Genomic DNA, 27,412 nt, shown 5'->3' on the forward strand with positions numbered 1-27,412 from the left:
CCTTGTTGGGGGAATGACAGATAGAGAGAGATTGCGAGGCTACGGCAGGGTGGTGCGGCGACAATATTGCACTGACCAAGTGAAGCAATGCGGATTTTTAGGGGTTGCGAGACGCAGCAGAAGGGGGGTTTCTTGAGAAGAAGCATGGTGATGGATGCACAGATGTCAAGCCTGAGAAACCGTCCTTATATATCATGGATAGAGAAGTGGCCGACAAAGGTTGGAGAGATGCCATTCAGGTCGTGGGATTGGCAGCGACAAAAGGATAGAGCCTCGGCTCAGAACAATGGCTCCATGAAGTTGAGAAAGGCTTGGTGAGAGACGATGACTATTTCTGTCGAATTGATAAGACGCCGGGAGGAACATAACGAGGAAGTGGGCCAGGGCCAACCAATTGAATGGCAGTTGAGAGTGATAAGTCGATGGTGGGAAAAGAGAATGGCGAGATTCACGAGCAAGCGATAAGAAAAGCGAAGTCTCAGTTTGAGCAGATAGACTGGCAGAGTTTCAGACACGTGAAGCAGGTTTTCTGATGGTAGGCGTTGAAGAAAAGCCGTTGGAAATCGACCGGGACGTTTTGACGCAAGGGAGACTTCTCTGATGCGTCGTCGTCACGTTGAGGGAGGCAGAAGCCATGCTTCAGGTAAGAAGGCAGATGGGAAAGATGATCAGATTCAGATGACGGCGTGGCAAGAGGAAAGGACGGCAGGGGTAGGTGCCTGTGCCTTTGAGTGGGTGTTCCTGGCGCAGTCAATAGCGCGATTGTTGGCGAAGAAAGAGCAGAGGTGGCAGCTTGGTGATTGGGACGACAGGAAGGAGGTTTTCGCAGGCTACGGGGGCCGGATCCGGGAAGGCAAGGGAAGGCCATGCTTAATCGAGTTTAAGCTGGGGGTCTGGTGGGTCTGGGCCCAAAAAAAGCTGATTCTTTCACAGGCGAGTGTTTGATTGTGTGGCGCCCGGCGCCCGCGCAGGGACCACCACCCGGCCCACCTTCCGCGTCGTATTCCACGCGGGAGGCAGGAACCACACACCACACCACAGCAAGGGAAGGAAGGAAAGAACCATACAGTAAGGTAAGGTAGGCACCACAAGGCAGGCACGCAGGGCAGGGGAGGAGGTGGGACGTGAAAGGGAAGGAACAATCGCGTTTCCATCTTTCCCGTTTCTTTCATCGCGGAAACAGGGAAACACGCACAAAGAAGAAAACGAAATACGTAGAGGGACGGCATCCACCTTCCTTCACCATGAACCAGAACACCACCACCACGTCCCTCTTCCCTCGTCCCTTGCCTCGTTGATCACCCACGGCGACCTCGCCAAGGCTGTATGCCCAGGCCTTGGTAGGACACCACGAATTAACGCATCACTCGCTCACTCGCTCTACGAGTCCAGGTCTCATTGCCAAGGCCAATGGACAAAGGCTGCAGGAGAGTGGGATTTATTGGCACTGGAGAGGCGAGCTGAGCATATCGCCGCCCAAACCGGCAAGGACGGCGGTGCCGCATCGCTCTAGGACTTCCAGCTCCCTTGTCAAGAGACGCTAATTGCTGCATTATTCGTCCTCGACCCTCGAGTACCTAGGTATCTAAGGTAGTCATCAAGCAAGAGGTACGAAAGACGGGACCTGGCAGTATTCCGGCGCCATCGAAACCACCATCCCAAGCACCGCCAGCGCCATCCTGCTCACCGTCGACGCCAGCACCAACGCCAACGCCGCCAACGCCAGCCAGATCCGACGCGATGGGCCGCTAAAGTCCGTACCTTGCCTTGCCTGACGCCCTGCACCGGTGAAAGACATTAAGACATTCATCAGACACCTTTTTTTGTTTCCTCCTTATTCTCCCTCCCTCCCCCCGGCTTGCCTTCCTGTCTTGCGATCCCAATCTTTTTCTTATCCGTCTTCGACTCACCTTTGCGTACCTACGATGCTCCATTGAGCACCTGGCTTTATCCATTGTCGCTCGTTTTTTCGCCAGATTCAAGTGCTCCGAACCACCACACTCCCTCCATTGACGCCTTTGAACCATCCGTTTCGATAACCCGACCGCAGCTGACAATCTGCCTCGTTGCCTGTGCATCATCGCGAACCCAAGCGTCAGCTTCTCTGGTGTCGAAACACGCCGGAACATTCGTGGATTGACCCCCGCAGGTCACCGTGACCAACGTCGTCGCATTTGCCCCGACCGCCGTCGAATCGACCCGAACCGGCTGGACTGGAGCTGAACACCCGACTGGAACCCGGTCTCACCCACTTCCTCCGCCCGCGATGCTCTCCACATTCCTCCTGGCCCTGTTGCCCCTCGTGGCCGCCCAGACCAAATCCTCGAAGCGCGGTCTTGTCTTCACTCCCAATGCCAGTTGGCCCCAGGACAATCAGGTCTGGGTTCAGGCCGGCTCCGATCTGACCTGGTACTACAACTACCAAGAGATCCCGAGCCCGGCCTTCTCTTCCAAGACCCAGGCCGAATTCGAATTCGTCCCCATGATGTGGGGTGTTTCCTCCAACCCAGAGGACACCACCTTTCTCAAAGCTGTAAAAAGTCTGATTGAGGACAAGAACATCAACATCACCCATGTTCTGGGCTTCAACGAGCCCGATGGCCCCGCACAGTACGGCGGCAGCGACATTGCTCCCGCCATTGCTGCCAAAGCCTGGGTCGCCAACTTTGTTCCTCTGGGGGAGATGGGCGTCAAGCTGGGCCTGCCTGCTTGCACCGGCCAGCCCGCCGGTCTGCCGTGGCTAAAGCAGTTTTTAGGCAACTGTTCCGACCTCATTAGCACCTCGGGGGACAAGAAAAACTGCACCTACGACTTTCTTCCCGTGCATTGGTACGACAACTTCGCCGGCCTGGCAAGTCACATTGGCGAGCGTAGAGCCAAGTAAGTCCTTTGATGTGATATCACAATGGCATCCGCACTTGCTGACAATAGCCTAGCTTCCCGGACGCAAAGATCTGGGTCACGGAGTATGCCTATGCCCACCAGGATCTCGCCACCACCCAGGAGTACTACAACCAGACCGCCGACTACTTTGACAAAATTGACTACATTGAGCGGTATACTTACTTTGGGGCATTCCGTTCCAAGACGAGCAATGTTGGAGCTAACGCTTCATTCCTCAACAACGACGGCAAGCTGACCGACATTGGCTCTTGGTACTTGGGCTTCACCGCCACGGGAGTGAATCCTCAGTCTGGCAACAGCGGTAGCACGCGGCAAGGACCGCCAATGCTTGTGGCTGCCGCGGCGACATTTGCTGCTGTTGTTTTTGCCTCTAGCTTCTGATCATGATCAGTAATCTGCGAGCGCGATAGATGACGCAGGGCACATGAGAGACGTGCCGCTGCAAACACATTTTCAAACATATAGACGGCTAGAGGATCAAAATGCCCCTAAAAGCTACCGACATATTTCTAATGTATTTTCTTTGGGCTGGTTTTGGTCATAGACTGGAAGGAGCATGGGTGGTTGACGACAGTCGCCAACTTGACTAGGATGAGAAGACGACGGGTATCCGTCGAGCATGAACATGAATGACATTCTGAACACCTCGAATATCCCGCGCAGCGTTCGCGTCTTACAAGGCGAACTTCTTTCCCTGTGCTGTTGCGTCAACATTCCACGTTGCCTCTGCTCTCAAGTTCATTGGTCCAGGTACCACGCAGAGCTCACTCAGAGTCTCAGACAGTAAGGAGGAACAATGACTGCAACGACGTGAGAGCAAACAATTTCATGGAGGATGAGATTTTAATACCGAGGACCAAGGCAGCACGGAGAGGTCCAGCCGGGGCATTAGCCTTTATTAATGCACATGGCAAGGACTCTTATTCAACCCAAGGCCTCGTCTGATAAGTCTTGCCGGTGTGATGACAGGAGCTGTCAGTCGGCAAGACCGGGAATGGGTGCGGCAGATGGACCGAAGAACAGCACAATGCCCCAAGGGGTCCTTGAGTGGATGCAGATTGAAATCGAGCTAGCTGCTGTTAGACATCGTGAGGATATCTGTGCCTTTGGTTAACAGATTCCATCTGTCGCGCTACTGCACCCCAGACTCCGCGGCATCCCCATTACTCGGGGCGCTGGGTTTCTACTGGCCGGTTCGCTGGCCGAGTTGCCTCGGCCCAATTGCCTCCCCCACAGCCACTGGAAGGGCCTGGAGCGCGCGGGTCTGCGCAGTCTGGGGGCTGGGACAGGCCTACGAGGCCCGAACCCGACGCGATTGCCGGCAGCGAAGGCCAACCCCGACGCAAACCATGTCTACTTTACCGGTGCCCCCTCCTTTCATGACCAGCAACGAAACTCTCGAGCTTATTTCTCGCCCTCTCTGTCTCTATCCTTTTCTTCAGTCTCCGAAGCTGCAAACTCGACTCACCCGTCGTCTTCGAATCGCATCACCCGCCCGTAATCAGCAACCATGGCTCTCGAGCGAATTGGCTCCATCGTGAAGCACCTGGCTCCAGGTAGCGCCATCAACCAGATGTATGTGCTACTACTCCCATGTGATCGTCGCTCACAGCGATCCGGACTTCGTTCGGCTTCTCGACCAAAAAGTCTCCGACCCCGAAACTGACAACATACTCTTCTTCATAGCCAGTCCAAGAACCCCGATGATATCGTCATTACGTTAGCTATCCGCACTCCGTTGGCCAAGGCCAAGAAGGGTGGCTTTAAGGACACGAGCCTCGAGTACATGGTTTACGCCCTCCTGAAGGAGGTTCGCGAGCGATCCAAGATTGAGCCTGCTGCGGTAGAGGACATTCGCATGGGAAATGTGCGTAGCAACCCGTTCTTCCAGCACCCTCCCCCAACCCGGAAACACTCCCGCTGACTCTGCCGTTCTCCAGGTCTCCGATGGCAAGGCCGCCTACAAGCTTCGCGCCGCCGCCCTCGCAGCTGGCTTCCCCAACACCGCCGGTGCTTCCTCCATAAACCGATTCTGCTCTTCCGGCCTCCAGGCCACCGCCGATATCGCCAACGCCATCACCACTGGCTCTATTGAGGTCGGCATCGCGCTCGGCGCCGAGAGCATGAGCATTGGCGGCGACGCCCTCGAGAAACCCTTTGACGACGCCGTCGTCAGCCAGTCCCAGGAGGCGGCCGACTGCATGCAGCCTATGGGCTGGACCTCGGAAAACGTTTCGCACGACTTCAACATCACCCGCGAGGAGATGGACAAGTACGCCGCCGAGAGTTTCCAGAGAGCCGAGAAGGCCCAGCAGGCTGGCCTGTTTGACGATGAGATTGTGCCCATCAAGACCAAGGTTGTTGGACCTGACGGAGAGACAAAGGAGGTTATCCTTACCAGGGACGAGGGCATCCGTCCGGGTACCACCGCCGAGAGCTTGGGTAAGATTCGGGCGGCTTTCCCGCAGTGGGGTCCCACGAGCACGGGAGGCAACTCTAGCCAGGTTACTGACGGAGGTGAGTTCTGTCGTCCCAAAAACCGCCCCAAACTCATTTTTTTTGGCATACTGACTTTAAGGGAAGCTGCCGCCGTGCTTCTGATGAAGCGTTCCACCGCCGTCAAGCTCGGTCAGCCCATCCTGGCCAAGTACGTGGGCTCCACCGTTGCCGGTCTGGCTCCCCGCATCATGGGTATCGGCCCGTCCGTTGCCATTCCCAAGCTGTTGGCTCAGCACAACCTGTCGCTCGCCGACATCGACGTCGTCGAGATCAACGAGGCCTTCTCCAGCATGGCCGTCTACTGCCGTGATAAGCTCGGTCTTGATTGGGCCAAGATGAACCCCCGTGGCGGTGCTGTCGCGCTGGGCCACCCTCTCGGCGCCACTGGTGCGAGACAAATTGTTACTGGTTTGAGCGAGCTCCGCAGGACAAAGAAGAAGGTCCTTCTGACTAGCATGTGCATCGGCACCGGCCAGGGTATGGCTGGCCTGTTTGTCAATGAGGTCGTGTAATATCCCGGTTGATAATGTACGAGAAATATCAGAATGGAAATGAGTGTATGATTACTGCATTGGGAAGTATGTCTGATGATCTTCTTCAACTGCTTGTTTGACATCAGATTTTGGTCTAAACCTCTGCAAGAATCCCAGATCAGCTGTGAATCAATCCCCAAGTCACAAATAGCATCCGCTCATTGTTGCTACACTGAACTGTCCCCTGCAACCCCAGCTTCCCGCTTTGCTCCAGCACTGCGTATCTGTTGGTGTAGAACCGAATGTCGTTCGTCCCAATTCTCATGGGACTCGCTGCGCTTCCGGTGTCGGCGTACCTCGCAGCGAAGCTACACGTTCCAGAGCTGGCAACACGAGCCCAACCGCCTCCAAAGTCGCCAGGCTGCAGGGTCCAGAAACCGTTTCCCAGAGCGTTGGCGAGGGCTTTGCAGTCTGCCGCCAGCGGCGCCGAAGCCGAGAAGTCTGTTGCTGGGTCTTGGGCTAGTTCACCGCACCACTCATCTCTGCCGGCAGAGAACGGGAACCGCTTCGTCAGTCGGACTGGGCGGGTACCTTCTGACCCCCGATTGAACTTCAGCCGTCTGTTGATGTAGATGGTCGAAGTAGTTCCGTCAGATTGGGTGATGGTCCGAGGCACCATGTCCGAGAGGTCAACTCCGGTAGCAGTGACCAGGGAGAAAAGACCAAGGGTGACGACCCATAGCAAGACTTTGGTGAGCGAGTGTGTTGTCATGTTGAAGGTATCGAGTAGGTAACGAATGGATTGTTTATTATGGTGTTCAGTAAATACAGGCTTCCAGAGTCTGAAGGGTGAGCAGCTTGACAGCATGAGAGAAGATAACGCAAGGGAGCGGTCGCTTATATGTTAATCGCGACAGACGCCAGGCAGCCGAGAACCATGTGAAGTGGGCACAAGCAAGCACGAACGATTCTACTGTGCACATCACTGTGCATGTCATCTCAGTCAGTCTGGCATTTTCGCCATTGGCCATGCCGTCTGCACTTCTTCGCCCGAGCTGACAAGCGTGTGCCAACTCCTGCAGGAACCGTGGTTACAGGGCCAAGGCGAGTGATTCGTCAGAAATGCACAAACGCAAGCCACGGCCCCCGCAAACATAAGATGAATGAGACGGGGCTTACTTTGTGGTGTCGGTGAAGAAGTTTTCTCGCGATGCTGTTGGGTCGGCGGGGACCACCCCTTTCTGAAGTTTAAGTGATGGGGCCGGAATGTGATGTGACGAGAAACGGCCCCCGAAGGGGGCGGGGATTGGCACCGGAAGCGCCCAGCTCGGGGGTGACATCAATGCGGCACTTGAACGTCACCCAATCACAGCACACGGTGGGGCTTGTTGGTTAGGCTCGGGATCTACGGGCGTCCACTTGTTCTGCCGGTGACAGAATGGCGCTGTGATTGCATGATCACGTTGGACCTGTGGATCGTGGTGATTGACGAGTTGACGGGTTGACGATAATCTCAGATTGGCTGTGTGCTGGGCCAGGCTTCAGGTTCTGGATCTCGCGGGTCCTTGTGAAATGTCTGGGGGCTAGACGCAACCCTCATGACCCGATGGCAGGATCATGTTCGCATAGATTGCTTCTGGCTGGTCGGCAAGCTTGCTCTTATGGTGCACATAGGATATGGAGTTGCTGTATCAGGCCACCCGGTGATGGTGGCTACTGGAATGTGACGTTCTCACACTGCCGTCGTACAAGAGACAGAGCAAACATTCAAGCAGCAAGTTTTGTGTTTGGAGACACGCAATGATGGGCAGCCTTGGATGCTTGGTGAAAGGGTTGCTGTTGACGGTTACATACCTATCCGGCCCTCCTGTTCGGGACTGCGCCGTAGAGATGCAGTGTCATCCGGCTCGGCCTCGCCCGTGTCGAACGACACAAAATCAGCCTAGGCCACACGAGCAACGTCGGCCTCGAGGTTCGAGACGGCTTGTCTTACTGCATCCATCCCGTCGACGTCATCCTCGAGAAACCTGGTGGCTTCGTATCGGTGCGGCTGGCCCTCGGCGAGAAACAGTTTGGCCTTGTCTTCTCCCAGACATCCAACCATGTGAGTACTGACGGCAAGATCGACGTCCTCATCCGCGTTGCCTTGAATTATGGTCGTCGGTGGCCAAGCTGCGACCTTGTCTTTGGCACTTGCTGCTTTAGCCCATTCATATCCTGGGTCAATGTCTCCGACGAGCCCAGGGAACTCGTTCCTATACACATAGTAATCGTAAAGACACCCGCGGGGAAACTCATCGGGGTTCCCATCTTCTGTGATAGGGACCGTGGTGACATCGAAGTTGGCGTTCTTGGTCCCGTCAGGTAAGAGCTTGTCGAGATAAAAGACTTGGGGGTTGTTGGCCGATGTAGTTCCCACAGAGACGGCTGCCGCAAGATGGTGCGACATTTGCGATTCAGCGATGGGCTCTGGCGTGAGCAAGACTGAAGAGTTGAAGAAGCGATGGCGGAAGGTGGTGATACCGGTGACTGAGAGCAGTGCGATGGGGGACGGTGTGAGGTGGTGGGCGGTCAGAGAGGCCATAAAGAACCCTATTCGACAGTCAGATTTCCGACGGCCACAAACATGTCTGCCATGTGCTGCTCACCAGCGCTCCCTCCGCCGACAATGACCTTTCGTTGGACAGCATTGCTGGACGCGCCTAAGTGTCGCGCGAATTTGTATGCTGCTCGAGCATCCTCAAGCAAGCCCGAAGCTTTCGCCTGTGGGAGCAGACGATAGCTTGCGCTTACCAGAGGCCATTTGTTTCTGAAGCAGACCTGGGGTTGCTGTCAGAATGAGACGGTGCATGCAGTGAGACGATGCAGGACTCACTTGTGCAAGCCATGGTGGTACGCAAGATCTGGAGCCGGTGACTAGACCCCCCGAGTGGAAGTACAGGAAGACGGGTGAGGTAGCCGGGTAGTCCTCGGCCGAGTAGACGTCGCACTCGAGGGGGATATTGTGGTGAGCAAAGACATGCTTGGTCTTAGTCAAGCGATGGGCGCCACGCAGTGCTTGGGATGACATGTTGCCTCAATGCGGGGGTTGGTAAACAACACCAGACGGAGCGATGGCAGGCTTACGCTGAAGCTCACGGAGGATGGCTGGGCATTTTGTGGTTGCACGAGCAGGCAAGGAATCGTCTGACGGACCTGACAGTGACATGTTTGGACAGGATTGTGGATGCCACCGTGGCGTTCATCATGAGATGTAGCTGAGGCGTTGTGGCTGGTTGGTTGATTGGATGTCTTGTCATGTTCAGATTTGATGCCCGCTGCGGGGGCTATCCACCATCGAAGGATTACCTAAGGAAAGAATAAATTTTTCCAGAGACAGGTTGAAGTACGTCGTCTCCTCCTTCGTTATCTAGACGACCGGAGAGCACTTGAGATCGGTGATGCAGCGCTCTGAACCCCTCTATGATCGGCATGAGGTGGCCGGGAAGGGGGGCTGAGAGTTTCCCGTGGGTAAGTGCGGCGACAGACCGGCGCTGGGCCGATGGATTTGAAGAAAAGGGTCGGAGAGGGGCCGGGGAGCGGGGTAGACTGGTGGCTCCACCGTGTTTTCTGCATTGCAGAGGCAGCAGGGTGCATTATCTAACACAATTCCAAGGCGGTGTGCCTCTTTGGGCCTAGCGCTCGTGTTCGGCGCGGATGGATTTTGCCGATACCTCGGCCGGTCCAAACACTGCGAAGCCAACCTAACCCAGGAAGGAACCTTGGAAGGAACATGGCAATTAGTACGTAACATGCTGCATACCATATCGTCGAATCGAGTTCCGCTGACACATAATTTTAGGCCCGACGCATTGATGTCACTCCCCGGTTTGCTTGGTCTTTGCTCAGCGACTGCGGAATGCTGAATCCTTGCAGGGAAAGGAAAAAAAAAAAAAAAAACCACATACACACACGCACATTCGCCCGCCGACCGACCGCTCTTCACCCCCCCAGTCGCAGTTGCAGCCGCAGCCGCAGTCGCAATCGCGCAGTCGAGGCCGAAAGCCCAGCAGCACATCGTTACCTCGCTCTGGGCTGCAAGGTCCCTTGACCGTCGCCTCCTCGGTTCGGACAAGATCCCAACTCGCCAATCCATGCCCCAAGAGATTTGATCTCTGTCGCCATCGCCTGAACAAGGGACGAGTCAGCCAGCGCTGTGACAAATCCTCTTACCATGGTCTGGCCTGGCATCCCACCACCGAACTGATACAAGCCATCCGTCAACCGTCTGTATCACCGTCTTTTCCGTCACGTCTCCCGTCTGTGGTGTCTTCTTCCTTCCGTCTCTACCCGCCGCCCGACCACCCATCCTTCGTCATCTCGTGCAGACGTTGGACCCTGAGACGTTTGCTGCGACTGCAACCTCCCGGGAACACACACCTGCGAGGTCTTTGTTGGTTGTTGACGACGACAGAAACATAATCTCCGAATCCATCTAGTCTCTACAATCAGCCTCGTCGCCCCGCCAATTCGAGTGTCGTCATTTCGCATGTCTCCCGCCGCATTCCCGTAACCACGTCTTTTCTTTTTTTCTGTGCTGCTCTCTCGGTTACGAAGCGAAAATGTCAGGCGGCCGGCCACAACCAAACCGCAGTCCTTCTTCACAGCAGCACTTGCCCATGAACCCAAGCGGCCTGCGCCAGAGCTACACCATGGGTTCACCGCCTGTCCAGTCGCCTGGCTCTATCGGCGGCGAGTCTGAGTACATGAGCACTCGGGAGGACGCGACTCCTCTGGCGACACCACTCCCCAACGAGAATGATAGTGGTCGAGATACCCCGCGCGCCGGTTCCAGTCTCGGTCGACCAAACACTTTCCCTCCGAGCGAATCCACGAGCCTCCTGCAAAATGTCCTCATCGATAACTCCGCGCCGACTAGTTACACCCATGGCACTTTTTCGCCCAGGCCTACCAGTCCTACGGGCAGCGCCCGCAGCGCTGACATGGACCGACCGTCCTCCTCCGCCTCCTCGATCCCCATCCTCGATTCGGTGCTTACGACCATTACCGGCGACGATCACTGGAGGAAGCGCTTCATCAGAAAGCTGAAAAGCAAGAAGATGACCTCGTCCAGGACGCTGGCAGAACAAGCGGGATTCAAGGATACCGTGTGGATGTAAGTCGCCGCCCAACATGCCTCTCCTACAGGACCAAACTAACCACGATTGCTCCCAGGTACCTCTCATACTACATCCCGCTCCTTACCTGGCTGCCTCAGTACCAATGGTCCTATTTGAAGGGAGATCTCGTCGCAGCGCTGACGCTTGCCTCTCTGTACCTGCCGATGGCCCTCTCCCTCGCCGACAACCTCGCTCACGTCCCGCCAATCAACGGCCTGTATGCGTTTGTTTTCAATCCCTTCATCTATGCCATCTTTGGAAGTGCGCCGCAGATGGTCGTCGGACCTGAAGCCGCCGGGTCTTTGCTGGTCGGTTCTGTGGTCCGAGGTAGCATCGACCACGACAAGGACGAAGAATACAACGCCGAACTACAGGCCAAGATTTGCGGTGTGGTTGCAGGCATGGCTGGAGCTACCGTCTTGCTGGCTGGTATCGCGCGTCTTGGTTTCCTCGACAGCGTGCTCAGTCGCCCGTTCTTGCGCGGCTTCATCTCTGCAATTGGCTTCGTCATTGCGGTCGATCAGGCGATTCCTGAGCTCGGGCTTGCGAAGTACGCGGCGGAAACTGGGGTTGGCCATGGTAGCAGCATGGATAAACTGGAGTTCATCTTCACCTCCTTCGACCATGTTCATAAACTTACTTTCATCGTGGCCGGGGTCAGTTTTGTCATCATGATGGTAATGCGTGAGCTCAAGAAACACATGACGCCGAAGTATCCCGGGGTTGCTTACATCCCGGATCGATTCTTTGTCGTCGTCGTTGCCGCCATTCTCTCCTGGCGTTTCGATTGGGCGAGCAAGGGGGTTGAGATTCTCGGGCCCGTTAAGGCCGCGTCTGGTCATGTCTTCACCTTCCGCTGGCCCTTCCAAACATCGCATATGGAACACATTCGCGAGGCCATGGGTACTTCGTTCTTGATTGCTCTGCTGGGCTTCTTCGAATCTTCCGTCGCGGCGAAGAGCCTGAGCAGTTCCGACAGCTTGCACGGCATCCAGCTCAGCCCCAACCGAGAGCTTGTAGCGTTAGGTGCTGCCAACGTGGTTGGCGCTTGTTTCATGAGTTTGCCTGCCTTTGGTGGTTACGGCAGAAGCAAGTTGAACAAGCAGACTGGCGGCAAGACACCTATGAGTTCGATCTTCCTCAGCGCCATCAGTCTAGCAGCCATCATGTTCTTGTTGCCTTACTTCTACTATCTACCCGTAAGTTAACACCCGTACACCATCGTGGAAGGACACCCCGAACTAATACTGGCAGAAACCGGTCCTGTCATCTATGATTTCTGTTGTTGCCTACTCATTACTCGAGGAAGCACCCCACGATATCGCCTTTTTCCTGCGCATCCGTGGTTGGACCGAGCTGGGTCTGATGACCATCATCTTCGTGTCTACAATTTTCTACTCCCTCACTCTAGGTATGGCCATCGGCGTGGGCTTGTCTCTACTCCAGGTCATCAAGCACTCGACTCGCCCGCGCATCCAGATTCTTGGCCGCATCCCTGGTACGCATCGTTTCGAGAACGCCGAGTTGAACCCTGATAGACTAGAGTTTGTCGAGGGCTGCCTCATTGTCAAAATCCCGGAGCCTTTAACTTTCGCCAACACGGGCGAGCTGAAGGCACGTCTCCGACGTTTGGAGCTGTACGGCACGAGCATGGCTCATCCAGCGCTTCCAAGGTTGCGTGGCGAGCATCACAACAAGAACGTCATCTTCGATATCCACGGTGTTACATCCCTAGATGGTTCGGGTACTCAGGTGCTCGAGGAGATTGTGCGAAGCTATAGAGAGCGCGGCGTTAGAGTGTTCTTCAGCCGTGGACCTACTAACCCACGTCATCACATCTGGCGGCTCATGCGTCAGTCTGGCATCATCGACCTCGTCGGTGGCGAGTCTCATTTCGTTACGGACGTGCAAGAGGCTCTCAAGTTGACTGAGTACGAGCACAGCATCAACGAAGCCAACAACCCTTAGATGATAAAGAAAGCGGAGTTCCCCCGCTGCACATACGGATCGATGCATATATAGGGCGTTTGGTTTTCTGGATCGAAGCGAGAGTTGGCACCACTACGATCTTGAGTTCTCGCACATCTGTTAGTTTCACGACGTCAAGCGTGGTTTATAATGAACTTGTACGACAGCGGGTTTATAGATCGTAGAATTCAAAAGCGATGCATTTGTTGGCCATATATCAACTTTACCTCACACATCCCCTGTGCAAGGCTTCGGTGCCGCCCCGCCCGTATCTAACCATCCTGACGCCTCCGGACTAAGAGTGAGGTACTCTGCACGTTTCGTCTTTCCCAGATACACCGTCTGACTTCAAGCAGTCGAGGCAATTGAACACTCGCCTCTGTTGGATGATTTTCCTCGCCTCTTTTTCCACCTCACTTGCCAGATTGCGATTGATGTATCGGTTCGACCGACACTGGCACACACCTACTTCTCTCATGCAAGGGAAATCCTTCATTGAGATCTTCTGTATGCTCACTGCCGTATCCAGGAGGTTGCAGAATTTGTGTTTTGAGAAGTCGATGTCCCTGGGTAGTAAGTCGGACTTGTGAAGGGTCTCTACGTAGTACCCAAGAGCCTTCGACGCCCTGGAACAGGCTGCGTCTGAAGTGTCCCAATCCCACATCATTGGGCAGATGACGCCTTTATAGAATGAGTTGCAGGACTCATGTCTTTTGATCTCGAGACACTCTGGCTTGCGATTAATCATCGTATTCAGGCCTGGGATGGGGGGTGTGCCTACTGATGATGTCGGTGTGAAGCAAAGGATGATCCACTAGCATCTTCACCTGCTCTGATGCCGTCGAGAAGGGACCTTCATGGTATAGGAATATCCGCCATGAAATTTCCGAGAACTCAACTGGAAGGTCTATCACATAGGCGAAAACCAGCAGATGGCAAAAATCGCTCATCGGGGGAACCTCATCATCAAACTGTTGGAGCCAATCTCTGATCCATACGATGCCGCAGTACTTGAGGGCGTTGATGCATTCGTACTTGTCGCAGATATATGCCAATTTCTCTAATGACATGGGCTTCGGAATCTCTGGGACGTAGACGTTGTGAAGAATCTGGCACAGTATCGACATGGCTTCTACATCGTCGTCTGGGAGCTCCAAGTCGTACGGCTCTGGTCCGGTCTTTTCGGCGAGTTCGGTCCCTTCTTTAAATTTTCCGCCCAGCATGGCCTTGAAGACAGGCGAATTCAGCTGCAGCACTTTTGAAGAAACTCGCAACTCGTCGTTTTGCAGGGTTTCATCTTCATCTTCAACTTCTGCATCTGCATCGGCCAGTCTCATTCTGCTGAGCGTCAGGACGAGGTCGCCATCAACATCGATTTCGTGCCTGTTGGCCATCCCGAAGCAGTTCATTGGCGAGCGAATAGGTTGAAATAATCTAACCTTGGCGGAAGACTTCCGTTTTCATGGCGACTTGGTCATTGGGAAGAGATTTCATTACCTCAGGCCCGTGTCCTTACGGCTTGAGCCTCCCCTGTGTCAGCGTTACGACCCCGCGGGGCTGACGGCGGGATCTGTTGGTGGACGGGCCTCCCCAAGCGCCTCTGGTATGAAGTAATGTTGCTCTGCTTGTCCGGGAGTCCCGGTCGTCTGATGTTGTCACTTCCTAGCATGTGATACCTGAATGGGAACCACACAATAGCATGAGGATGTTGAATGGATCACCGCAAGGGATCTGCATCAAAATAGTGTCCACATACGCAGACATAGAAGCAACCTAAGATTAATGGGATATACCACAGAAAAGTAGCAACTGTTGCGGAAGTATCAAGCGTCCAGAAACGGTATCTACCGGCGACTGGTACAGTGGTACTGGTTCAGTCGTGGTTCCCTTGAAATAGCAATGATTTGCCGAGGCATTCCGACTAGGTGTTGGAAATAAACTGAGGAAGGCGACGTTGGCAACTTGGACAGTGGTAGTGGAATACATTTATGATGAGAGAACTACTCGATGAATAACTACAATTACAAAGGTTGTGTATCACCGAATGTCAAAACTCTATGACATGGTAATGTGAACGATCTTCGTCAAGAGATACCCCGAACCGAGGAACGTGCAGGTCGGTCAATCCCGCCCGAGGAAAGGTAGCCTTGCGGGACCATGCGGGGATCTTACTTTGCTGACGGAGTGTTCCTGGCGGGAACGGGGTAGCTTTTTGCCAGAATGGGACAGTATCGCTGGTATGGGAGCTTGCCGAAAACCTAGGTCGATTGGTGCAATTTAATTCCCATGGGTTTCATCGCACCCCGAGGCGCTTGTAGACGAATATTCCGATCGATTCATGCTGTGAACACCTTCCATTCACACGCAGTCCTTCTAAGCTGACCATTGCCAAGATGCACCATCTCGTGAGAACGGTAGACGACAGTACTACCCTTGAATAGAGCCAACTTTGAAAGTCATCATAGCTTCGGAAAGAAATCAGTCGCAGCGAAGGATAATCATGCCGGACGATCGTGAATAGGATGGACAGCTAGGCCGCCAGGCGGATATCTCACACATTTTCTTGGCCGGCCGAGATTCTCCGCTGTTGTTATGCAGCGCATGTTCGAAACATGAGCGAGGACCAGATTTTGACCGTGTGTCCAATACATAAAAGACGTGTTCAATCTTGCTGAAAACATCCACCTGGGGATCAAACATCCAAATCTAGATTCCACAATGAGAGTCTCTTTTGTATTGCTGGTTGGTATTGTATTCGGTGCTCTGGCGAGCGGCGATGGTGTGGAGGTAGCTATCGTCCACGGTCGACCCCAGTGCACAGTCACAGCCAAAGGAAACAACCAGAGTGATGTCGACAATATCCTGAACGCCTTTGATCGATGCGGAAATTCGGGGAGCATCATATTTCCTGAGAAGCAGAACTATTGGATTGATCAGAAGCTGAACCCACACGTGAAGGATGTGCAGATCCAATGGAGAGGAGAATGGACGGTAGGCACACACCTACGCTGAACGATACACCTTTTACTGATTCTGCATAGTTCTCCGACAACATCTCCTACTGGAGGTCGAACTCCTACTTCATCGAGTTTCAAAACCATCGCGCCGCATTCATCCTAACGGGAGATGGAATCCACATTGATGGTCATGGAACTGGAGGCATTCATGGGAATGGTGATACTTGGTATACTTCCGAAGCAGGCGAAACGGTCGAAGGACGTCCTATGGTAAGATTGAAAGCCTCGAACCCTTCTGACTACTTTTTCTATCCTTTTCACTCACGGGAAATCAGCCTTTCGTGTTCTGGAACGTCAGCGATGTGTCTGTTCGGAACTTCCACATTAAACAGCCTCAGTTCTGGGCTTACAACATCATGAATGGGACAGACATGGTTTTCCAAAATATCAGCAGCAATGCCACAGCGACTAAGGCTCCTGGGCGATACAATTGGGTCCAAAATACTGACGGTTTTGGTGCGTCATCGAGATGATTCCTCACGAAGGACTTAAAAGACTAATAAGGAGTCTTCAGATACGATGGATGCGCGCAACATTAGCGTCAAGGGATTCGAGTACTCGGGCGGAGATGATTGCGTCGCTATCAAGCCCCGATCGTACGACATTTATCTAGAAGACGTTACTTGCCATGGTGGTAATGGCATTGCTATCGGGAGTCTTGGGCAGTATCTCGAGGACTCAAGCGTGGAGAACGTGATGATGAATAACTTACAGGTAAATGTGGATAGATGCTGATTTTTTATCAGTGACTAACTATCAAGCAGTTGAAGCGGTCATCAATTGATTTACGCATTGGGGTCTACATCAAGACATGGATTGGAGAGCTTGCACCTCAAGATCACTACGAAAGTGCCGGCAAGCCACGAGGAGGCGGTTGGGGTCGTGTTCGAAACATCACGTTCGCCAACGTCTACTATGAAAATGTCAACAACGCCCCCTCGATCAATCAAAACAACGGGAACAATGGCTCCTTTGCCGGAACGAGCAATATGGAGGTTTCAGACGTCGACTTTCTCAACTTCACAGGCACGTTATCAGGTTCCACAAATCGCGTCAGTCTTTCGTGCAGTGCTAGACATAAATGTGGCAACATCAAGTTCGAAGATATTGACCTTCTTACGTCGACCAACGTAACAACCACTTGTACAGGAAAATGGACGTTGCAGGATACTGTGACAGGACTTCCGGGATGCTAAGTCAAGGCACTCAAGCAATGGGCTGTTCCCCCATCTAAGGGCAATCTACGGGAAAGCAGGATGAGTTATTGAGATTGCATTAATGATTTCTGTTTATCCACGTCGCTCTAGATAGTGGGGCCTATCTAAATGGACATTGGCTAGAAAGGCAGTCAACAGTTGTTGCCCCAATAATTTTAATCCATCATGGTATCGGTGACGTTTCAAGGATCGGTATCTTCAGCGATGTCCTCTGTTTCCGACAAACCGAACGCCTCCATCTGACCAGCTGTCAGTTCTCCATTTCGACGTCGCTGCCAATTGATCCCCTGTCCAGCCTTTCTAGATTGCCGAGCTCTTTTGACCTCGGCTTTGCTAGACACCAAGCGACCCTTAGAGCGACCCTTGCTGCTAGGGGTCGGAGTTACCGTCTCTTCTGACGAAGACACTGATACCCTAGGCTTGCCTGCGTGGGTGGTCTGCTCGCATTCATCAACGTTAGAAGATTCTTCGGAGGATTCATCCGTGTATGGCTCTTCAATGTCAATGGATTCCAGTGACTGACCTAGACATGCGAATTGATTTGAAGTCTGACCAGCATGTCGGTTCAAAGGTCGGATTGGTTCCTCGCCAAGGGAATTGGCGGTATCTGTGTATCGATCATGAGGTTTTGAAGGATTTGAAGCAATGCCTCGTTTCCTTCTCTCCCTTTCCTGAACGATCTTGCGCTCAACCTTGTTGGCTTCAATACGAACCAGAATCTTTTCCCTCAACTTTTCGTTTTCCTTCTTCTGCTCCGCAATCTCGAGCGCATACTTCTGTGCATCGCTGAGGTTCTCCCTTGGGTCCCACCTCTCAACAGGCTTGCGATCTTTGGGGACGAGAGTTTCTTTGCTCGTTCTCTTTCTGTCGGGGACGCGGTACACTTGGATAGATTCGAGAAACTCCGCGAACGTGTCGATGCGCTTTCCATCCCACGTCGTGGTTTGCGTCTTGTATCCACCATTGATGAACTTATGAGGTGTGTTGGTGACCAGACTGGCGTTGATCTTGTTCTTTCCTGGAGCTGCCTTGGACATGGCCGCCTTGTTTCTTACATCGCGGGTCATCTCACCGTCGGGGGTATGCATACCAACAAAGCCCGCTAGGCGCAGCTGGCTGAGGTCGGTACAGGTCGAGTGAAGCTTATCTTGAATGAAAACAGCAACGCCATCTGCACTGTCACTCTTGCACTCGGGGAATGACGACATAGCCTCGTGAGCTGCCTCGGCAGTCTCTCCCTGCCCACCAAGGATCACGCGGTCCAGACCACCGACATGCTCAGCCTCCTGGAGGACGATCTGGGTGATGTATGGCATGGCGCTTTTGGTCATGCCGACAGCGGCTCTGTCCTCAGTCGAAAGATTGTTCCACGGGCGAGGAGTAGCCTTCCCGAAAGGAAACACAAAACGAACGTTGGGGAACTGTTCGCGGAGGGTCTTGTGATTTTTAGTCAACTTCTCGGAAAGTACCTTCGTCTTTAGCTCCTCGTCGGTGGTTTCCTCCTTGAAGCGATGAAGGAACACAACGGTGTGAGTATGCTGATAGCCGTCGGACACATCGTTGACCAGCGGCCTGGTGAGTTGCTGACGAAGGGACATCTCGACTGTGTATAGGCAGGATTGATGATTCGTAGAGTGTTGTTGATGTTCTTGGTTGAGCAGAGGTGGAAGATTCAAAAATGTCTAACAGGACGAAAGCTAGGTTATTATCAGATACTACTGGCCTTTCTCCGAATTTCCTCTCATATTTTGGACCTCTTCACATTGTACGTTTCTTTTTCAAAGTTTCTTCTACCGCGCGAAGCTTGTTTAACTCGGCCGTCAGATGCCGGTAGATGGCACACCTTGCGACCTGTGAAGTGGCCCGTGCTTTGGAGGGCCTCCCGCATCTTGTCTTGATGCAGGCCAATAAAAGTCTTGATGCAAGCCCTTTTATTGGCCTGCACCGCCGAGCTCATTTTCTCCTTGCCTCAATGAAAAGAACTATGAGACCCTAGAAGGTTCCTCTAGGAGAAAGACCCTGGAAGGTCCTTAGCGAGCCACAAGGGTGTCCCACGCATGGTTTGAAGAAGAGGTATGAAGAAACAACCGCAGCGCTGACGCGCACCTCCACGACCTTGATAGCTGAGGTGAGCCATCAAATCATTAGGCATAGATCTCATAGTAGATAATGTAGTCGGATTTGCTTTAATTATCATGAGGTTACCAGGAGGGTGTATGAAATGCGAAGAACACCAGGAAGACGTCCAGGTTGATGCTACTGTGTGTGGCTTTTGTAAACTACTTCGCTAAGAGAGGAGAAAAGACAATAGGAAATTGAAGGATATGCTGGTATCTGGGTTTCTTTGTTCGATGATATGCCTCAATTACCTTTATCTTCCTCGACCGCGGCAGAAACGAAGACAAAGTGATCGTGTTGTGCATTTTGCCTTGCCCTCCCAGAGTGTTCGATGAAGATCAGTCTCGCTGATGACGTCGTAAAGCCGTTGAGAGTGGACAGGGGGAACTAGACACAAGCCCTGGCGTGCTCAACCGTGGAAGAGCTAGGCTCACCAGCTCGGTGTCACACCTGGGCCGTTAGTGCAAGCCTCCGGAGCGTCTAGATCGTCGGTGCGGCCACGCTGCTCGTGGGTCCTCCAATTTTCCACGTCCCAATATTTTTAGATTACCGATCGATTAGAACACCGCAAATCCCAAAATACAACGGAAGATTTACGATTGCCGAGCATCTAATGCGACGAAAGTCAAGCCTTGGGTTTCTGTGCGTCTTTTATCAACCCCTGTCCTTCACCGGGGTCCGGTCCCACTGTCCCGAATGCTGATCCACATGCTCCGAGTCACTGGCCGAGCGTGCGGGGATTCCCTGGAAAGGTCAAGGCGAAAAAGGTACTAGGAACACCAACATAGTACGGAACAGTTGGCTCGAGCAGTTCGTGAGCTGATGAATGGGGTGATGTGAGGTTGTTGCTGAGCTCATCTTTTGGGTCTGATGGGGCGGTTGCCAAACGGCAAAGAGCCCTGACTAGTCTGCGGGCCAGGACCGTTGCTCAAAGAAAATCGCTAGTTCGACGATGGCTCTCGGCTAGGGGTTGACCGGACAAACCTTGCAGGACTCAGGACGATGGGGACTCGCATGTCATTCCGAGCGAGAAAGAGAACGAGAGTTGATGCGTTCCGCCCGAGGGTCAACGGTGTTGACAGGGAGCCATAGCTGTCTGGACGTGCTGCATCACGCGGTCGACGTTGTCAGGATGATCTTTGTACGTAATGAACAGCTGTCAAGCTGGGATATAGAATTACAAACTTCATGGGAAAAGAGATTGGTATTACTAGTATTGAAAGTGCCGTCGTACTGGACATCCCTCCTCGATGACAAAGAAAATAGCTATTCAACGCGACGTGTATCTCGCTCCCACGTGCTGCTGTGCTCCAAAGATTAGACCGCCTGCCTCATCAGGCTGTGACATCGTAATAGCACGAAAATATAGGTCTCAAATCTCGTTTGCTGACGCTTTCACTCGCCGCTCTCGCGTGTACGGCAGCGTTGCTTGAATTTGTGTCCTTGCGGACGGACGCCGAAGTCATGTTTTCAACGTACTCCTTGAGCTTGTCGGCCAAGAGAGTGGCCCTGGCTTTGCGCTCAAAAATGACGACATCATCAAAGTCGTCCGACTCCTCCTCGTCCAGCTCATCCACTTGTCGCCGGTGTATCGCGAAACGCAGGGGTGTCTTGGCGGCCTTCACTTTGCGGACAAAGTCTCTTCGGCGGAGATGATATCTCTGTGATCTCGCACTCCAAAAGTCTTTGGACATCTCCCCAAGCTCCTGAGCACGAGCGCACGCAAGACCGGCAGGGGAGACGTCAACATTGCTCTTCCAGACCGCCGCGGCCGGCTTACCTGCAAGCAAGAGCGACTTGACGTGCTTTCGAATACGTGTGTCGAGGAGAGCCCCAGTTCCCGGAAGCGTGTGGTCGACGAGGCCCATCATTCGCGCGTCAGCCGGCGACAGCGGTGTCATGTTGCGTAACAGCTTCGTGGCGCCTGCCGAGCCACATCGTCCGGGGTAGGACAGAGAGTGATATTCGGAACCATGCAGGCCAATGGCACGGTAGGCTGGATTAAGCACCACCTCGGAACCGGAAATAACGACGTCGCATGCGGCAGCTAGGGCGACACCGCCGGCCGCGCAGTTGCCACGGATGCCGGCGACCGTGAGGATGTTTCGTGATGGGAACTCTTGCAGGAGATAGTGGACCACGTCATCGATGCGGTTGATGTTCAGCCAGGATTCGAGAGCGGGATCCGAGGCGGCCTCGATCACGTTGAGGGCGATTCCGTTGCTGAAATACGAGTCGCCGCCCATAAGCACAACTGCGCTGAGGGGTCGTTCCACGACATGGCTGGCTGTGATGAAGTCTAGCGCGTCAATCATGCGAGAGCACTGTTCGGTGCTCATAGCGCCGTTATAAAAGTCAAAGTAGAGGAACGCCACCCGCCTGGCACCTGAAAAGGTTTGGAAGTCGACCCAGATGTCCTGCTTTGTGTTGTGAGGGGATTGAGACCAGTCAATGGTTGCTCGTGAGACTCGGTTTTCGGAGAAGAGGTCGTTGTCAAGAACGTCGAGTTCGTTCAGGCCAGAAACGGCGGGGACCTTGGGCCACAGCATCGAGTCCGTCTTTCGCTTGAGACGTCGAACATGCGAGATCCAGATGCCCTTTTCGTCGCATGTTGCGACGCAAACAGCGTCGTCACGGCAGGCAATGATATCTCCAGGACGTGCTCCAGCCGTGAGCTCCTCATTCTCCTCGATGGTTCCCCCGTATACATAGAGGCTGGGCCCAAACAGCTTCGTCAGACAGCCGGGCTGGGAATCCGATGACCGAATCCTTCGGGATATTTCCCGAGCCGAGTGTGACTGGATATCGAAGTCGCGCTGGGCTGCTTTGAGGAGCGGTCGATGACGCGTGACTCCTCCGAGGAAGGCTTTCTGTAGTGTCACCGAGGCGTCGCGGAAGGTGGGGTCTGCTTGAAGCAACGGGTTGACAAGGTGGGGGAAGAATTTGTCCTTGCCCGGGGAGGGCGGGGGAGTGTAGGGTGAAGCGGCCTGTATAGAAGCTGCCTGAATTCTGTCAATAGCGGCAAGGGTGGCAGTTAGGGCGGCTCTTGTGACGGCGCCACGGTAGAGGCTTGATTTGGTGATGGTGGGTGAATCGATTTGAAGAGGAAACTGCTCAAAAGCCCACACTGGTCCGGAATCGAATTCTTCGACGGCTTGCAGGACGGTGACACCCCAGTATGGCCGTCCAAACTCGCTCCAAGCATTGGTCTGTACCAGGTTCTCAGAGTCGGCTTCTGAGCCATCATCTCCCATAATTACCCAGTCGAGAGCACTTGGGCCGGCGTCGCCCGGGGGGCCGGGATGGACAATGAGTGTGAGAAAGTTGTCGTAGACTTCCCGGGGTACCCGTGATGTCAGAAACGGACATATGATGAGATTGGGCTTGGCCAATTTGGCCGCCTCGATCATCGCATCATCTGAGAGAGCATACTCGATAGTGATCGTGTGAGTCTTGGATAACGCCAGGTACAGGCGCTGAGAAAGGGAGTTATGCGCGGTGCACAGGAAGAGGATGTTCATGGCGGTAGTGGAGGCGATGGAATCCGTCAACACAAGAAGCAAGGATGTAAAGATGGGCGTTTTTCTTTCAAGTCTTCTCCAGGAAAAGCAAAGAAGAGGGGATTAGAGGCGAGGTCGTATGATATATGCAAGTCCAGGCAGATGGGATTTGGGTTGGGCATCTATTGCACTACCTGGGTCTGTTGCATGTGCTCCCCTCCAGTCTACTAGACATGCACCCTTCGGCGACCTCAGGATGCGTAAGTGGCCTCCCCCCGTTCCTAGTCGACTGTGTGTGACCTGAAAGCTTAACGGCCAATTCCTGCGCTTACCTCAAAAGACATGTCACGTCCAATGCCTTATTCGCGTCTGGAATTGGCTGCATTTGACTCCGACCCGACTTGAATCCAGCAAAAGTAAACGTGGTGTTGATGCCATCGCAGCTTTGACACCGGCTCAGCCCCTCCCTGCACACCACGCCGGACGACCCGAGCTTGGACCTGAACAATCCCAATCAGGATTGGGCAACTTGGGATGAACGACCGGAAGTGGCTGCTCTATCGGTGAGGAGCTATTCCTTGACTCAGGGGCGCTCTATGAATGGGGCCATCACTCGTGGACGCTAATGCCTAGCTCGAATGTTCTGGACTAGCGCCTCATTCTCTATCCACGACCAGCACCGACCAGATCTTCACGGCTAGTCGGCGCGTTTCGACCTCAAAGTCGAGCTCGAGGATCAGCCAAATCGTTTTCGCTGATCCTTAGCGTGTGGGGTCAGTGCAACTCTGCAGGTTGAGACATCGAGTCGACTGGGCGAGAGCGCAAGAAGGCGACCGAGTCTCTGGAGATAGGCGGACGAGGGAGATTGACATGGTCGACTTGTTGGCTCTGAAGCTTCGGCCGACTCTTCCCCTCATAGACATGATTCCCTTCATCCTTCGATGCCGACTGGCGGGCAGGAGATTCATGTCAAATAAAAGGCCAAAGTAGGCAATCCGCATGACTCTGCAGGTAGCTCCACCCCATGAGGTTCTGCATCCAAAGCCACAGCGTGATTCATTGGCCGCGACCTCTCTCGGCGCCTCTATCACACTCGCAGCCGCTGAATACCTGCATTAGGTTGATGCATTGTCAAGTGGCCAGCGGCCATCAACAACTCTCGTACCATGCGGCAAAAAGGCGCGTGGGAATCGTGGCCACCGTGGCGTTTCCGCATCCGTTTGGTATTGACAGGTCCATGGTACTGGCAGATGGTTATCACAACCACCGCCACATGAACCGTGCTCGCACGTAGTTCGGATGCTTCGCTCCAAAGAAACAGACGCAATGATATCGGACGGTCGCTTTCGTCTGGACATGGACATGATGCAGCCCGACCTGATGGATCTCGTAGCTACTTTTACACGCCAAATGACTCTGCTACGCTGTCGCCTTCGTCTGGAGTGACGCCAATCTCGAGTAGTTCGTGAGCTCTGTCGACCGTGTCTGCATCAATGCCCGCCTCATAGACTAAGTCTTCTTCGGAAAAGTTGAGTCGCGAAAGCGAAAGCATGTAACGCTGGGAGCCGCCGTGTGAGACGGACAGTTTCGAGAGAATGTTCGCAACGTTGGCCGTGTTCGGATCGGTCGCTAGGGTGTGCAGCAACAATACGATCTGGGATATCAGCGAGGAAGAACCGCTGCGGCCATCTTCCCAGTCGTCGGCTTTATCGCGGGGATCATCTGGGGTAGCGTCCACGGCCCCGTCCTTGCGCCAGGAGCAAGAGCCACCGCCTTTGCCGTCTATAACAGGATCAGAGAGGTCATACAAGCCGTCGACAAGCTCGCCCAACGTTGTGACCAGTCGCGGTATAACACTGACGTGGCTCGCGATCTGTCGTGCTCCAAACGGTGAACGCGCAAAATTCATGAGCGTTCGCAGAACAGCGAATCGAACGGCGTGTTTATCGCTGCCGGTGACGGCTGCTCGCGGGAGTTCGACAAGGTTCATAGAAACCCTATCGATGAGGATCCGAGCTATGAACTCGGGCGGTTTTCCAGGAACGATGGGGCCAATGGAGTTGGGCAGGACTGAGGTGCATAGCATGTCGAGCATTCCCACAACATCCTCCAGCCGCTGCTTGGATGTCAGCAATGCTAACACCATGTCGACAGTGATTAGCTGCCAAAATTCAGCTTGCCGAGTTTGTGCACCGTTTTCGGTTTCTTGCACAACGGTGGCGCAGGCGGCGGCAGAGGCGTAAAGCAGTGACAAGATGTAGGTGGAGTCAACATCTTGCTCCAAGGCTTCTGCGGCGGACTCAGTTGAGCCATCCGTCTCAATTCTCTTGAACCGTGCTTCGGCAACCATATATATGGAGTTCACAGCGACAGGAACCAGGTCGTTGATCACTAGGGGAGCCACAGACATGGTCTGAAGCTGCAGGGTGAAGGAGAGCAACGAAGTGAGATCCCAAACGGGACGCAAGTAGGTCTCATCAAGACACTGTGCCCACATGCGAATGAGGAGGCGTGCAAAGTCCACCAGGAGCTGTACAGGGTTTGAGGGATTGCCCATCAGAGGCAGCTCGCGGAAGATGAAGGCGGAGAACGAAGTCGCCGGATCGGACGGAAACGCATAGCGAGACAGGATGTCAAAAGTTGGCGGCTCTCCGTGCAGCGAACCATGATCCAGAATGACCTGGAGAAACTGCAACGGCGTTAGTGAGCGTGCTGTGCCAACGGGCGGCATGATTGGACTTACCTCGAACGGAAGCACGCTTGTTCCTGGAGCCGGATGCTGAACAGGCAGTGCCGTAACGGTGGCATCGTCAGCCATGGGCACATTGCCCGCGTGGACCTCTAGGGCCATCACAGGGCTGTCAACGGTTGGACGTTTGCGTTTGCCTTTAGTAGGCGTCCGTTCTGACAACGGAACAGCCACTGGGCCAGAATCCCTAGTCTTGCCTCTTGTTTTGGTAGGGCTCGGAGCAATATCCATGTCGTCGAAACCATCGGCCATACCCCACGTCTTGGTCGTCTTCCTCGGGGTTGTAGTTCCGGGTGCAGGAGCCTGTGGTGCGGCGTCCTTTCGGCGTGGTCTGCTGGCGGCATCCTTCAAGTCGCGCTGCAAAAACTGCAGCTCGGTCGTGGCCTGTCTTTCTTTCGTGATGGCAGCCTCAACAGCGCTTTCTTGCTTTGCGGCCTGCTCGGCGTTTTGTTTCTTGAGTCGCGCAATCTCGGCAGCGTGATCTTGTTGGGCTTTGGCGGAGTTTGATCGGATGATTGTCACTTCGCCGCGCGCAGCATTTAGATCAGCCTGGAGGGCTTTCAGCTGTTGCTGCAAAGCGGCAACGACGCTGCCCGCCGGCCCTGCCGGGGCAGTAGCCTGTGATTGCGGGGGGTTGTAGCGGGTCGAAGGAGGGGGAGGTCGGGCATATTGGGATGGCTGAGGGCGATGAGGTGCGCCGACGGGAGTCTTGAATCGTTGCGAGGCGACTGGAGGAGCAAAGGACGGGACAGGTGCAGGATATCTTGGTCGGGCAGAGATGGCGGGCTGGTTGACGGGAGCAGGAGGAGGATTCCATCTCTGCGGGGTCTGGAGCGAAGGTCTTCTCGCGAGATGGGTTTGGTGCTGGGGTATCGTCTTGTCGGGCAGGGGGCGAGCGACCGGAGGCAGCAGCTGGTTTGTCACCTCGGTATCGTCGAGGTCGTCATCCTCGAACTCGAGATCATCGTAAGTTTCGACCTGGGTGCCTTGGGCAGGCTGGGAGTCGTCGAACTTGCGCTGGGCCTGTGTGAGTTGGATGGCATTGTTTTCAAGCTCTTGGAGGGCGATGTCGTTCAGTCCATCAAATTCCTCGTCCGAGAAGTCGTCCATGGCGTTGAAGGAGCGTTCGAAAACGCATTGTCGATGGTGAGGAAGGGAGAGACTCCAAGAGTTGGTTTGACTTTGGCTGTTGGGGTCGGTCTGAATAGTGGCTTGTGTTTTCTTATCGTGGATGTCTTATCGGGAGCTGCCGCAGGTCCATGTTGCGGCGGGCAGCAGCTGTGCCGCGACGCGAAACACCTCAGAACGTGGACGACGCGACTTCCCGTGAGGCCATCAGCCACAGGCACTGTGGCCTGAGCTACACAGCCACACTTGACTAGCCACACGTGCGGTGTGTGTGGCCGACTTTAGCTGCATGAAAACAGACGAATGGGAGCTCGCGCCTCATCTGATAAAAAGCTGGTCAGGCCAGTTGCAGTTGGTTGATGAAGCTACGGGCGGCATGTGATGATGTCAACCGGCGCAACTTGCGTCAGGACGCATTGTCTCGGATTGCCCGGCGATTCCTGATGTCCAATCTTTGAGGGCCAGCTGGGCACGAGTTTCGCCAATATCCAATGTCCGAAGGTACCCAGCTCGGGACAATCTGAATCGCTGGACGTGGTTTTTCTCTCCTTTGCAGGTTATTTCTGGCATTGACAGACGATGGGGCGCGCTGCAGCCTATCAATCCCCGAAATTGAGAGAGCTGACCAACTCAACAGTTTCGGTAGGCAAGGGATGGATGCTCTCCCACAGTGGAGGGAT

The 27,412-nt window shown here is 54.1% G+C and overlaps 10 protein-coding genes across 10 annotated transcripts; 4 read left to right on the plus strand and 6 right to left on the minus strand.

Annotated features, from left to right (window-relative positions):
- Positions 1-2,266: 2,266 nt before the first annotated feature.
- Positions 2,267-3,285, plus strand: GCG54_00014170 (uncharacterized protein; the record flags this gene model as incomplete). Its single annotated transcript, XM_045414011.1, has 2 exons — positions 2,267-2,880; positions 2,937-3,285. 2 exons carry the CDS (start codon positions 2,267-2,269, stop codon positions 3,283-3,285), a joined length of 963 nt encoding a protein of 320 aa, XP_045269115.1.
- A 1,129-nt stretch (positions 3,286-4,414) lies between these two features.
- GCG54_00014171 (3-ketoacyl-CoA thiolase 2 peroxisomal) lies at positions 4,415-5,915 on the plus strand (the record flags this gene model as incomplete). Its single annotated transcript, XM_045414012.1, has 4 exons — positions 4,415-4,479; positions 4,591-4,771; positions 4,845-5,421; positions 5,488-5,915. 4 exons carry the CDS (start codon positions 4,415-4,417, stop codon positions 5,913-5,915), a joined length of 1,251 nt encoding a protein of 416 aa, XP_045269116.1.
- Positions 5,916-6,054: 139 nt separating this feature from the next.
- On the minus strand, positions 6,055-6,648 carry GCG54_00014172 (uncharacterized protein; the record flags this gene model as incomplete). Its single annotated transcript, XM_045414013.1, has 1 exon — positions 6,055-6,648. One exon carries the CDS (start codon positions 6,646-6,648, stop codon positions 6,055-6,057), a length of 594 nt encoding a protein of 197 aa, XP_045269117.1.
- Positions 6,649-7,818: 1,170 nt separating this feature from the next.
- On the minus strand, positions 7,819-8,946 carry GCG54_00014173 (uncharacterized protein; the record flags this gene model as incomplete). The annotated part of the gene is made up of 3 exons (XM_045414014.1): positions 7,819-8,468; positions 8,525-8,696; positions 8,752-8,946. 3 exons carry the CDS (start codon positions 8,944-8,946, stop codon positions 7,819-7,821), a joined length of 1,017 nt encoding a protein of 338 aa, XP_045269118.1.
- A 1,531-nt stretch (positions 8,947-10,477) lies between these two features.
- GCG54_00014174 (putative sulfate transporter) lies at positions 10,478-13,003 on the plus strand (the record flags this gene model as incomplete). Its single annotated transcript, XM_045414015.1, has 3 exons — positions 10,478-11,031; positions 11,091-12,234; positions 12,290-13,003. 3 exons carry the CDS (start codon positions 10,478-10,480, stop codon positions 13,001-13,003), a joined length of 2,412 nt encoding a protein of 803 aa, XP_045269119.1.
- Positions 13,004-13,298: 295 nt separating this feature from the next.
- Positions 13,299-14,397, minus strand: GCG54_00014175 (uncharacterized protein; the record flags this gene model as incomplete). Its single annotated transcript, XM_045414016.1, has 2 exons — positions 13,299-13,762; positions 13,785-14,397. The coding sequence occupies 2 exons, from the start codon at positions 14,395-14,397 to the stop codon at positions 13,299-13,301; spliced, it is 1,077 nt and encodes a 358-aa protein (XP_045269120.1).
- Positions 14,398-15,721: 1,324 nt separating this feature from the next.
- On the plus strand, positions 15,722-17,216 carry GCG54_00014176 (putative galacturan 1 4-alpha-galacturonidase C; the record flags this gene model as incomplete). The annotated part of the gene is made up of 5 exons (XM_045414017.1): positions 15,722-15,994; positions 16,045-16,230; positions 16,296-16,476; positions 16,535-16,734; positions 16,785-17,216. The coding sequence occupies 5 exons, from the start codon at positions 15,722-15,724 to the stop codon at positions 17,214-17,216; spliced, it is 1,272 nt and encodes a 423-aa protein (XP_045269121.1).
- Positions 17,217-17,419: 203 nt separating this feature from the next.
- GCG54_00014177 (uncharacterized protein) lies at positions 17,420-18,835 on the minus strand (the record flags this gene model as incomplete). The annotated part of the gene is made up of 1 exon (XM_045414018.1): positions 17,420-18,835. The coding sequence occupies one exon, from the start codon at positions 18,833-18,835 to the stop codon at positions 17,420-17,422; it is 1,416 nt and encodes a 471-aa protein (XP_045269122.1).
- Positions 18,836-20,689: 1,854 nt separating this feature from the next.
- Positions 20,690-22,876, minus strand: GCG54_00014178 (Hydrogenase maturation factor HoxX; the record flags this gene model as incomplete). The annotated part of the gene is made up of 1 exon (XM_045414019.1): positions 20,690-22,876. One exon carries the CDS (start codon positions 22,874-22,876, stop codon positions 20,690-20,692), a length of 2,187 nt encoding a protein of 728 aa, XP_045269123.1.
- Positions 22,877-24,254: 1,378 nt separating this feature from the next.
- GCG54_00014179 (uncharacterized protein) lies at positions 24,255-26,714 on the minus strand (the record flags this gene model as incomplete). Its single annotated transcript, XM_045414020.1, has 2 exons — positions 24,255-25,544; positions 25,599-26,714. 2 exons carry the CDS (start codon positions 26,712-26,714, stop codon positions 24,255-24,257), a joined length of 2,406 nt encoding a protein of 801 aa, XP_045269124.1.
- Positions 26,715-27,412: the final 698 nt, after the last annotated feature.

Source organism: Colletotrichum gloeosporioides, assembly GCF_011800055.1.
Source record: "Colletotrichum gloeosporioides strain Lc1 chromosome Unknown consensus_14, whole genome shotgun sequence".
Lineage (NCBI taxonomy): Eukaryota > Fungi > Ascomycota > Sordariomycetes > Glomerellales > Glomerellaceae > Colletotrichum > Colletotrichum gloeosporioides.